This window comes from Filicampus tigris, chromosome 9, assembly GCF_054856515.1.
Source record: "Filicampus tigris isolate MCC_2025a chromosome 9, RoL_Ftig_1.0, whole genome shotgun sequence".
Lineage (NCBI taxonomy): Eukaryota > Metazoa > Chordata > Actinopteri > Syngnathiformes > Syngnathidae > Filicampus > Filicampus tigris.
The window spans coordinates 24055054-24066745 of NC_141225.1; the positions used below are offsets into that span (position 1 = coordinate 24055054).

The 11692-nt window shown below is 38.8% G+C and overlaps 1 protein-coding gene across 5 annotated transcripts in view; it reads right to left on the minus strand.

The window, feature by feature from the left end:
* The window catches only part of slc2a9l2 (solute carrier family 2 member 9, like 2), a 45393-nt gene extending 35866 nt beyond the window's left edge, over positions 1-9527 (minus strand). The window contains exons 1-6 of one of the 5 annotated variants that reach the window (XM_086041252.1): positions 9406-9476; positions 8764-8836; positions 7974-8138; positions 5664-5743; positions 4420-4521; positions 435-595 (exon numbers count right to left, since the gene is read on the minus strand). In XM_086041252.1, coding sequence (XP_085897378.1) covers positions 435-595; positions 4420-4521; positions 5664-5726 — 326 coding nt within the window. In that variant the 5' untranslated portion in view covers positions 5727-5743; positions 7974-8138; positions 8764-8836; positions 9406-9476. Of the gene's footprint in view, positions 1-434; positions 596-4419; positions 4522-5663; positions 5744-7973; positions 8139-8763; positions 9020-9405 lie in introns of those variants that run through there. The other 4 variants (XM_086041256.1, XM_086041253.1, XM_086041254.1 and 1 more) reach the window with 4 other exon arrangements.
* Positions 9528-11692: the final 2165 nt, after the last annotated feature.

Below are 11692 nucleotides of genomic sequence, written 5' to 3' on the forward strand. Positions count from 1 at the left end.
GTTCTTGGATGCTGCGCAATTAGCAAGCTATCTCATGAGCGACATGCCCTTTCCCTCCTCCGTCTACAAGAACAGTGTGGATTTGCATCGCTCACTCCGACTCATAATTAACAAAACTGCACTTGTTGCCTTGGTTCTTTACTCAGATTCATCTCTTTAAAACCCAAACAATGCTGTCACAATATACTGTTTGTGTACAGACGCAATGAATGGATACATCTCGTACCCAATTATTTAATCCGAAATATTCTGCTCCAAGACATTTTGAACAATTATTTTTCAACCCTGTCAGCGTTATGGTCCTTCCTATTATTTGTATCCGTCTAGTCATAGGTGCGAAATGCACGAGTTCCTATGCTGGTCGTAACTTGAGACCGTTGAGTAACGCAAGAACGCTGGAGAAATGCATCACGAGCATGCGATAGTCATCTCACCTTCCCAGAATTTTGATGGGCCAAGAAACAGCAAGCGCTCCGAAAAGGCCCCCGATGGCAAATATGGAGACTGTGATGGACCAAAGGAGCGTGACTGTCTCTTCCCTGACAGGTTCATTGTATCTCTCCATCCATGTCCGATTGTAAAAAGCTTTAATGTACTGCAACGGAAAAAGCACATGGAAGAAAGAAATCTTTAGTGTTTGTCAAATTTTATTCACCCAAGGCACAGCTTTTAAATTACAAAAACATCTCATGGAACACCAGTAAACAAAAAAAAAAAGGCTCAAAAAGTGGATATACAGGTTGATGAAGTACCTTTAGGCCATTTATTGGAAGAGCATGCACTAATTGTTCTGCCTTTTAATCTTTTCACTAATTATATTAAGATGCATTGGATCATCGCCTGCAACCCGCCTGATCATCTCTCAGGGCACACTGATGTCCCCAGCACAATTTTTTTTTCATGTTCGTTTTTACATTCCCTCCCGCTGTGAACAAAAAAAAATGTCTAACTAGTTGAAGAAAAGATGCTAGTTTGTAAGGCATTGAAGCCGGTCATCTTAAGCCCAGGGGCACATCACAATCGTTTTTGACTGGGTACAACAAAGCAAGACTGTAATGAAATACAAAGGCTACTGAACTGGCGTCACCCTGTGATTTTCAATTAAAAATAAAACAGCTCCAGTTCAATAATCTGAGGTTTGAAGGTTGGATTGTTTTTATTGGATTTTTATATCCGGGATGTAGACTTGCATCAGCCTGAGCGTTTAAAGTGACTACACGGTTGGGCTTCCTGGCGAGAGCTCAGCTTAGCCCACATTTCAAAAGATTACATTCAAACTTTGTACCTGTCACTTCTACTTGACTGAATGAATTTAGTGGGGGAACCGAGAGGATTTTGATGAATGCAGCGCAGTCTTAGAAAAAAAATGCTTTTATCTCCCTCACAATACAATTTACATGCAAAATGTACTTTTCACCGGTGCAAAAAGGCTCATCACGCAGGACATATTTCTTACACAAATGACATTGTGCAGTCTCACTGGTGGTGGAGTCGTGCAAGATGCAAGCAGTGTAGGTTCAGTTCCCACAAACATTTGTTGTATGTTTGTATCTCTAAATTCTGCTTTAACTGCACCAACACTACTTCCTCTCTATTTCGGATGCTGAAAAGGCCTATCAATGCATTTTATGTTTAATACAGAGTCACTCAGTTGATTAAAATTGACATTGTCTGCCTGACTTCTTCTTCATGGCAGCTCCCTGTTGAGGGGGCACTGCGCCATCAGCCAAGTCTGATAGATTTCTAAACCTTGTCACGGACGTATAAAATTAGCATGTATTTTTCATTCAAACGTCCAAACAAAAGTTGTTTTCTTTTCAGCACAGAAGTTACTGATTCAACCACAACAATCAACAACCACTGTATGAATAATTTCGGCCTTAAAGTGGGAGTCAAGTAAAAAATGGTCTTGTCAATATGTTATATGCGCCCCCACGAGTCTAAACACAGTGTTCTCATATATATTGCGTTTGTGGAACATGAATAAAGCTGGAAAAATCCAGCCGTTTTAACCCATCTCGGGGAGCGGCCATTTTACCTTGTACTGACACATGCTGGTGACTGAAAATGACATCACAGTGGCTAAGGGCTCAGCTTTACATTTTATATGGTTCACATTGGAAAAAAATCTCCCAGAACACCACCAAACAAACATGTCACAAAAAGTGGCTATGCGGGTTAATTTAGTGGAAGATTATTTGTTTAATTCTTCTGCCTTACACTAAACATCCTTCGCATAGATTGCCAAACAGACGTACATTATTTGAAGGTTAACGGATACTTTTATGATTCGAATTTCCCACGACACAACCGCTGATCTCTCATGGCACACTGGTGGGAATCGCTGCTTAAAGGTGTTAAATAAATGTAAACGCAATTGCATCAGAACTAGGTCTCTGAAAATACAGAATGTGTAAATTGGCAAATAGTTATAAATTATTGAATACAGTGACTAAATTGGTCACTTAGTACTACACCATCACCCAGCTGGGGTAGAATTAAGTTTTCCATGATCCTGACATGTAAAAATGAATGAATGGATTTCAGAGGGTATTCTTGGAGGGTTTGTGACACTGGTTGGATTTCAAGTTGTTGTACGGTATTTCCAAAACATTTTTTACCATCGGAAATATTGTGTTTAAATTTGGTTAAGATAAGGTTATAAAGTTTTTCTTTCATTCACTGTAAATGACTTTGGCCTGTTTTGGACTGCCAGCCCACTTTCTCATTCTCCGATTAAAGAAATCACTTTGTCCCGCCAAAGCATGGAGAACGGAAAAGTTAGACATGCACCATGTGGCTACTTTCCCAGGGGAGGAATCGTTTTTTTTCTGCTTTTACTTCATTATCATACTTTTATGAACCCTGAGTGGATTGTCGGAGGCCCTGAGCGGTTCGAGGGCACCTTGACAGTGCTCACAAAGGATACAGCCTCTCCAGCCCTTTATCCCAATGGACTTAATTCTCATTCATGGCACGTCTTGGAATTGTGACTCTCTAGTCCTCAAGACAATAACCAAAAGAGCCAAGAGACTTCCCCCAAACTTATTGACAGATCTGGTTACTTGAGAGGCTAAGAGAAGCCAGTGCCCTGCAATTTTTTTCCCTCCCTAAACTGCCTACTAGTGTCCATCACCATCATTTTCCTTGGAGACTTATGAAACATTTATCCCAGTTATGACCCCCACCACCTCCTGTCACTGCATGACAATCATCTTCTGTCTCCAGAGTGTGAAAAAAAAATCAAAGTACATTCAGCTGACAAGACTGATACCTGCTGGGTTCAGCCCATCAGGACAAAAAAACACTCATAGCAGGTCATTCCCGAGTGCCTGTTTTCCATGGAAGGATGGGAAAAGAAAGGTGGCTTCTCATCAAACATTCCATGTCATTAATCAGCTGAAGTGGGCACATGCCCCGTAGCAGCAATCCTTTTGTTGTCTTCACCAGGGATGTCCTCCGTGACATCCACATGGCTCCTTGAAAAAGACACGGCCTTGGGCTTTCCTCGTGGGATCAACTTCCATGATACTCATGATACCAGGGGCAATTTTAGGATCAGAAGTTTGGAGGTGCTGGCAGTTTTGGGCCATATTTGGTGTCACACATACACACACTGTGTCAGTTAGCTAGTTAGTAGCACCTTGGCTTTAATATTAGCACACTGGCATACGAAAAGTGTGCTTCTCTCATTGCAATTCGAAAACAGGACGATGGTACTGCTGATCTACACTTTTCCGAGCTGGATGATGTGCTGACGATGATAAGAATGTGTTGATGTTGATTGGTCAAAGTTAAGAAATGTGACACACATTCTTGATTGAGTAAGATGAGACTACTCACTCAAACTATGCTGAAAAAAAATTGGTGTGTTGAATTTACTCAATTTTATTTTGTCAGGTGGCTGCACAAAATAAACTCCAGCTAGTACAGCTGTAGTAAATAAACTGGAAAGAACTCTCAAATTTCGGGGTATTTGGAGGATTTCTTCTCCTCATTGAGGCATCCATGGTTACGTTTCACAGCAAGAAAATCCAGGGCTGTATGTTTGCTTCGCATATCTCTGTGCGGAGGTGAGCGCCGAATGGAGGAGGAATGTTTTCTTGCATTTTAACTAATGGATGGAGGGATAGAACTTCTCAGCTAAACACCATGTAAGATTCAATATTGTTGTTGTTGTTTATTGCTTACAGTGTTGTTTCTCTCCAATGTTGTTTACCTTCATTTGGCCGTGTTCAGCTTGTTTCAATAAATGTGTCGCTTAACATTTCATGCATATGATTTTTTTTTTTTTTTTTTTTAACGTTAGAAGGCTACATTAAAATTAGATATAGTCATGTTTATTTACTTCCACCGTGAGAGGGAGCCACATAATAGTTGATTGAGCATGTTTGTTTACTCAAGGGCGATTTGGCTTACCAGCGCTGGAGCATTGACGACAGACAGATTGTAGCCATAAAGGAAAGACGAGCCCAAAGCGCCAAAGAAGGATGCACTCAGCAGACAGGATGTGACCCGCTTCTATTGAGCAAGCACACAAAAGAGGCATTAGTCACACAAACTCAGGTTAGAGGTCTTGTACGGGAACTGTTGTCGATCAAAGTTAAGATTCATTCAAAAAAACAAGAACTGCTGTTATGAACTTGGTCAGGAATCGGGGTCAGATTCAAATAATACTAAGCAAAATAAGTACAACAACAATCAAGACTAAAATAAAACCTTGACTAATTGGTCACATAGTACAAAGTGATAATAAAGAATCTTAACCAACACCTGAATCATCGGAAAAGCACACACATTTGGCAATTTTAATTTATTAACTCATTGGACAAAACACCTGCATATATTTTATGTTCGCCTTTATGCTTGTACGTTGAAGAACCCAGAATTGAAGAAAATGAGTTTTAATGGGGAATCACAGATAATGTATCTATTAAAAAATGATATATGTATATGTAGAAATACAAGAAGGGGGCAAACCCTACACAACAAACATGCTGCTAGCTACAAAAGTGACGATGAAGCATACCGATGGGTGAAAATTATGCCAAAGTGTAATTTGAATCACTTTGAGGGTTAATGGACTGCATGAAATGTACTTAAAATTAATGGCACCGAGCTATAGATAATGAGGGATTTTGTCTGCAGAGCTGACCTTTATAGTAGGCCAGAAAATATACTGGGTTAATAAATGAGAAAGACAATAGAAGAACTGTTTTTTTTTCTGGAGAAGAAACCCTCTAAGGTTTTTGTTAATTATGTATTTATATATTATTTATTTGTATTACAAATCTTTTTGGGGGAATTGGAAATGCACCTATTTCTATTAGCAGTACAGTACTGTATAAGCCTAAAATATACTGCAATACAGGAATTTATTTTCACTCTAGAAAAGTACCAGCAAAGGAAAGAGCAGATGGAAAATGAGCCGCATCATCAAAACATTATGTGTGCAGTCAAAGCACACATCTTGAAAGTCGGCCTGTAGAGAAAGTGTTCCACCATCAATAAACATGCTTTATATACAGTATCTTACATACATAATCTCTACTGAAACCTTTGTACCTCTTAATGCCTAACCATTGCCAGGCTGAAATACTGCTGCTACACTTGGAGTAGAGTAGCTGAGCACAGCTTGGTTGTGATTCCATACATACACTAACCTTTGCAGGGTTTTTGTCACAGCTGCTCTTTTCAGCTGCATTGGCCTTCTGTGGTTTATCCATTTTTGTGGTTCAGGAACCTTCAGTGCGAAAGACATCGACATATAGTCTTTATGAATATCCCACACATTCAGCTTATGTAGATCACACATGAGAGGAAAAGGCGCATTTCACAACCAAGATGAGGAAGTGGAAATAAAAGGAAAAAAGAAAAAAAATCTGTATGAAAAGGAAATGACTTTGCCATGTCACAAGTTTCGGATTTATTCTTAAAACGGAAGCAATAATGACAAATTGGCTTTACAGCCAGCAATAGCTGAGCTGAGATAAGCACTGCAGATTTATAGCCATATGTTGAACAACACACCTTTCGTTGAAATTCAACTCATAGGAAGGAATTTGGCTATCATATGAAAAGATGCTAAGCAAGGTTCAAGGGTTTATATTTGCAGGGCTCTCAGCGAATGTTGATGTGCGCTCGTATGGCACACACAAAAGAACACAAGAGTATTTCAAAAGTGCATCCACTTTTCTCATTTGGCAGGTGAGCTGGAGCCAATCCCAGCTGACTTTGGGCAAAAGAAAAGAACCATCCCAGATTGGTCACCATTCTATCACTGGGCACAACAAAATGATTGAGTCTTCATTGGTATGTTTTAGGAATGTGGGAGGATTTCAGATTCCCACAGAAAACGCACGCAAGCACAGGAAGAAAGATGCAAACTGAGCCACAACGCTGACAAAGTAGGCCAAAGAGATATCAAGCTTCAGTCATGAAGCTTTTTAGACGCAATGTTTTCTTTTTGTTTTTCCTGAAGGAACAAAATCACCGGCTTTGATTGTCAGAAGGTGGCATCTCTGCATAGTTTGCATTGTTGACCGATATGAAGTGAAAGACTGATTCTGCCACCAAGTGGTCATAAAATAAAACACAATCACTGTTTTTTTCAGGTTTATTAAACACAGTAGACACAAGAATGGAATATAAATTGAAATGCAACATTTTGAATGGTAATTTTAGGCTTATGACAAAGTTTTGAGAATGACTGGATTCATGAGTTTGTTTTGGTGCGGTTTTTGGAACAAATATGCTCTTGTATGTACAGTAAATGGTGAAGGCCAGTAACCAATTAAACTGTTTCCTGCTTCCTTTAGAAAGATTCCAGGATGGAAATTAGATTGATTAGACAAGCAGTGTGAAAACAATTAGGATGATTACTCATCAAATAACCAGTCAGTCCCAAAATATGTTTTTTTTTTTTTTTGTTTGTTTTTTAAATTATTATTTGGGGGGCATTTGAAGCTGTAAGGAAATCTGTTTTTCAACCTATTTTGTTTGACAAATTGAATTAAAACATGTAAATATGTTTATTTATTAGTTGCTAGATACATTCTCCAGTTCCCTAAATTGTCTTCTTAAAAACGGTCAAACATGTTTGTTGTTGATGATGGGAAGCGGTAGATTTTTAGAGATCTGTACAATGAGACCATGACCCTGACATTTTTTTCAAAGAGCAGGTGTTAGAAAAGAATTAATTATTGTATATTATCTATTATGTATGTACTTGTTTATGTATGAATTGATCTCTTGTCCATGTTCAGACAGTTGCACTCAAACAGTGTGTACACTACTGCACTGCCTGTTGCGCAAAGTAAGGTTCACGTTAACAAAATCTGAGCGCTGTCTGATCCTGCTGAATACAGCGCATTTCTTTGTAAAACACAATATGATTAGTCATAATCTTTCTGATATGAATGTATTCTTTGTAATTGTTTTTTTTTTACTTACAGCAGTTTTAAAATGCATGCATCTTGCTTACTTGTTTTGTGTTTACCATTTCCCCCTATAAGAAATCAAAACCATAGCAACGTATATCAGTAGATGCAGTGCATCACTGTAAACTACAACCAGAATAAAATCCAATGTTTACTTAATCTGTATCTTTCAGGGTCCTACTGTATGTACATCCAGTACATATTCACACTGCATGTGCAAGGGAACCTTCAAACGCTGTGCTGATATTTAAAAGCGGTGTTTGAAAACAGAGCATGACACAAGCTTGAACTGGTTTTACAGAACCAGTAGACATAAGGTGATAAGATTAGAAAATATATATACTCAAGATATAGGGTACAACTGCTGAGAGTGGAAAGGAGAATACCGTGTATTAGTTGGATGGTTGCCAAGGCAAACAAGTGCTGGTAGTAGTAGTAGTAGTTATAGGAGTAATTATAATTATAGGCTGTTGAAAACGTATTTGAATTTCTACTTTACTCTGACAACTATAAAAGAAGCAAATGGTGGCCTACCTGTACATTAGTTAATTCTCTGCTGTGGGAATACTCACCCACGTGTATATCCAATGCTTACGGAAGGTCTACTGACTCGCTCACTATGCAGCTGCTTGGATTCTACCAACGTCCCACCAATTATTAACTTGCATGTGTCTGTCTGGGGGTATGTCTCGTTCTCTCCTGTAACGATGGAAACATCACAGTAGCTGTATTGCATCTAAAACAGATTTAACTCTCAGACAAAAAAAAAAACATGAATTATTTGCTATGGTGATGGAATTATTATATATACTTGCAAAATTAGATAGCGAAACAAAAACAAGTCCAAATGTACAGTACTGTATTTATAGCCAAGATCAAAGCCATATATATTACATTCTTTATGGCCAAACCTGAGTTTAAAGCGAGATAAGGTATCATACTGCACATGTTTACCGCACGAGGATGTGGCACACAGCTCATCTGGTAAATGTGAGGAAAGAGCTAACTGTTCAAAGGTGTAGCAGTAAATGCTGTAAATGCTGTAAATAAATGCTGTCCATCTGGAGACCAGATGTGGGCCAACTTGAGAGCTAGGCTAAAACTTTTTGCTCGACTTCGGCTCCAAAAACACTGAGGAAATGATCATTCCTATTGCCATTGAATCTTAAATGATGACATAATCGTGTTGTCTCTGAAAGCATAAACGTATAACCTCTGTGCTTTTGGCGGCAAATAACACCAACACCGAGGATTACTCCGATATCCGTGTGAGCGTATCATTAATAATTGTCTGTCTTTCATACACCGGTGATACTCCTCGTACCATAAAACGGGGGTAGATTCGCTCCAACTCATCGATGCTCCATTGTGTCTTCGAACGCAGAGGGAACACACGGCTTGTCGACAAAAAGTCCACATGAAAAAAAGAAAGAAAGAAAGAAAGAAGAAAAAAAAAGCAACGTTTCCCACTTAGTTGTCCAGTCGATCTTCACATAAGATGTTGATGAGTTGTAACGGAGAAAATGGCAGCTGCTCTCCAGTTCAATGTAAAAGTAATCCATGCTCGGCGGAGGGTGTTTCTGCGACCATGGACAGACAACAGCTGTCTTCATGGCCCAAAATGTTCTCTCCTGGGGCACTTTTCTCTCATCAATGACTGCTTTATCCTCACGCGGTATTTTTGTGTGCCCCGATATCTACAGTAAGAGCCATGTGTGGAATGCATGGAAGGCAATTCAACATAACCACAAAGATGTGGCAAATATGACATGTGGTTAGTTTCACAATGGATCTCCACAAATCTGTGGTCTGCTCTGTGTACTTTATATGAACAAGTAATGAAACGCACGCAGCCTTTTAGGGTCATCACCCCTGAGAGGCATCCTTTGTCAAGCTTGGAGTCTAGGTAACACAAGAATTAGATTTCCCCATGTGAGCAATTGTAGTGGAAGACAGTTTGACTTACCACCAAGTGTGCTGAAGTAGACATCCAAACAATGTGAATATTTTTGCTCTCTAAGCATTAATGCTCTCTTCTGCAGGATCTACTTGTTTCAATTTTATCATGAAACACTATGTCCTGCCCTGACACAGGAAGTGCTTTGATATCATAATATTAAGCCAAAGGTTCCTGTAATCAAACAGTTGGGAAAAAAACAAATATAAGTAGTCAGTCCTAGCTTATTATGTCATCAATCGCAATGTAAATACACCTTTCTGCCAAGGTCAGGGCTACATTGTGAACTTGACCACCTTTTAGAGAGGCAGTAAGGTTAGCAGATTTGCTATCTTTATCATTCTTTATCAAGTGTGTAAACACTCATCAGACTTCTTATCTTGAAGATTCCCCAACCAGAGAAACTGCAGGCGAGCCACCAGGAAAACTATAATCACATGGGAACCAATTGGCTAATTCAATTGCCTGCAAAATTGAGGAGGAGGACTCAAAATTATGCTGCTATGTTCCCCAGAAAGATGGCCTGATAAGTGTCAAGTGTTTGCGGTTAAAAAAGAAAAAAACAAGGCTTGGCATGCGATGTTGTTGTTGGCGGTATTGTCTTCTTTTATAGCTTTCACTTTTTTTTTTTCTATCTGGCTCAGCCACCGTTTCTTTCAACCAGATTCTACCCATCTATTCATTCAACACCCTGGACTGGAGACCAGCCAATCGCATAACCCTGATGAGGAAAAGCAGTGTAGAAAATGAATGGACGTACATAAAACACTATATGTAGGAATAAAATCAGAAAAGTTGTTCAATAAATCAGAACAAAACACTTTAATGTATTGATCTATTGGTCTTATACATTGCAGTTAGAGTAGTCATAGTGAGTAGTAATCATTTCTACACCAAATAAGAAGGATAACCAGCATACAGTGGTTCATTACAAATCAATGAGGAGATATGTACTGTGAGTACAATGACGCAAAATGTTGACCATGGCCTTTGACGCCATAAATAACAGTCATTCATTTTTCTCCTGCAGTCAATCTTGGCTTACCTCGGATGAGAGAAGTGGTACAAAGTCAATCATTTGCACGCACAACACCACCTAAGAACATTTAAAGTCATTTATTATCCTGCCGTGCATGTTTGGGGAATGTGGTAGGAAGCCCGAGAAAACACATGCAAGCACAAGAACATGCAAATGCCACCTTGCCAAGGTGTACAGCACTGTGAAAAAGGCCTCAACAAAATACTGTTGAGATATACTATCTGTATATAACGATGACTCAATCCCAAACTGAAAGAAATGTCAAGTGAGATGATGTTGATCCATCAGATGCTGGATGTTCTCAACTAAATTGGGGAGGAAGAGTTAAATTATTGAGTTCCTGCTCATCTTAGGCATCTTCGTATGTGAGCTCTGATGTGATCGAACCGAGTACTGAATTCTGGATCATGTTCATGCCGACTCCGATACCTTCCGAAATAACTGGTCTGTTGTTTTTCCCCATCAATCCAAATTCCTCACTGTGAATAAATATTGTGAGAGCAATACGAATAGCTCGATTTTCTGTGTGTGCGTACATGAGTTTTCACACATATCTTCCAACAGCAGGACAGTGAAATAAAAGTGCTTGAAACATAGTATTGCACTTTTTCCATTGCCTACCCTGAGAAAACGTGTTTTAAGATACCTAGTTATTTCTTTCTTGTTTTAGGGAGGCAATCACTTCAAAATTCTTAGTCTTTTGTTACAATGAGATCTACGGGAGGGATGGACTTTTTTTTTTTTCCAAGCCGATACCGATGAATGCCTTTTTCTCAAGACCGATACTGATAACTAATTTCAAGTTAACTGTCATCAATGCACACCTTAAGTAAAGAACTATTCAAAGATTTGTACTAACCAAATATGACATCACTAATTCACTTTTGTTTTTGCACTTAAGACGCTGCATTTCATTTATTGACAATGAGTAGTCTATTTTTGAGAGGACTTTGTGCTTTAGTCTTCTTAAAAAATATTTTAATAACCAGGTCTTAAAAGTTTGTCAAACTCTATAAATTAGCATCTTGCATAAATCTGTTTTAATTACACTGAAGGGTGAGAGTCCTTGTCCTCTATTGCTTGTGTTATCATCTTTATATATGCAATGTAGTAATAAAATAAATAAAACAGTTGCATGGGTGTGACTACGCGAGTAGAGTGCATTATTCTGACAAGCAGCATGCTTTTTTTTTTTTTAGATTACATTTCTATATTTTAAGTAGAGTCAGTGTTGTACTATACAAAGAATCGGGGGGG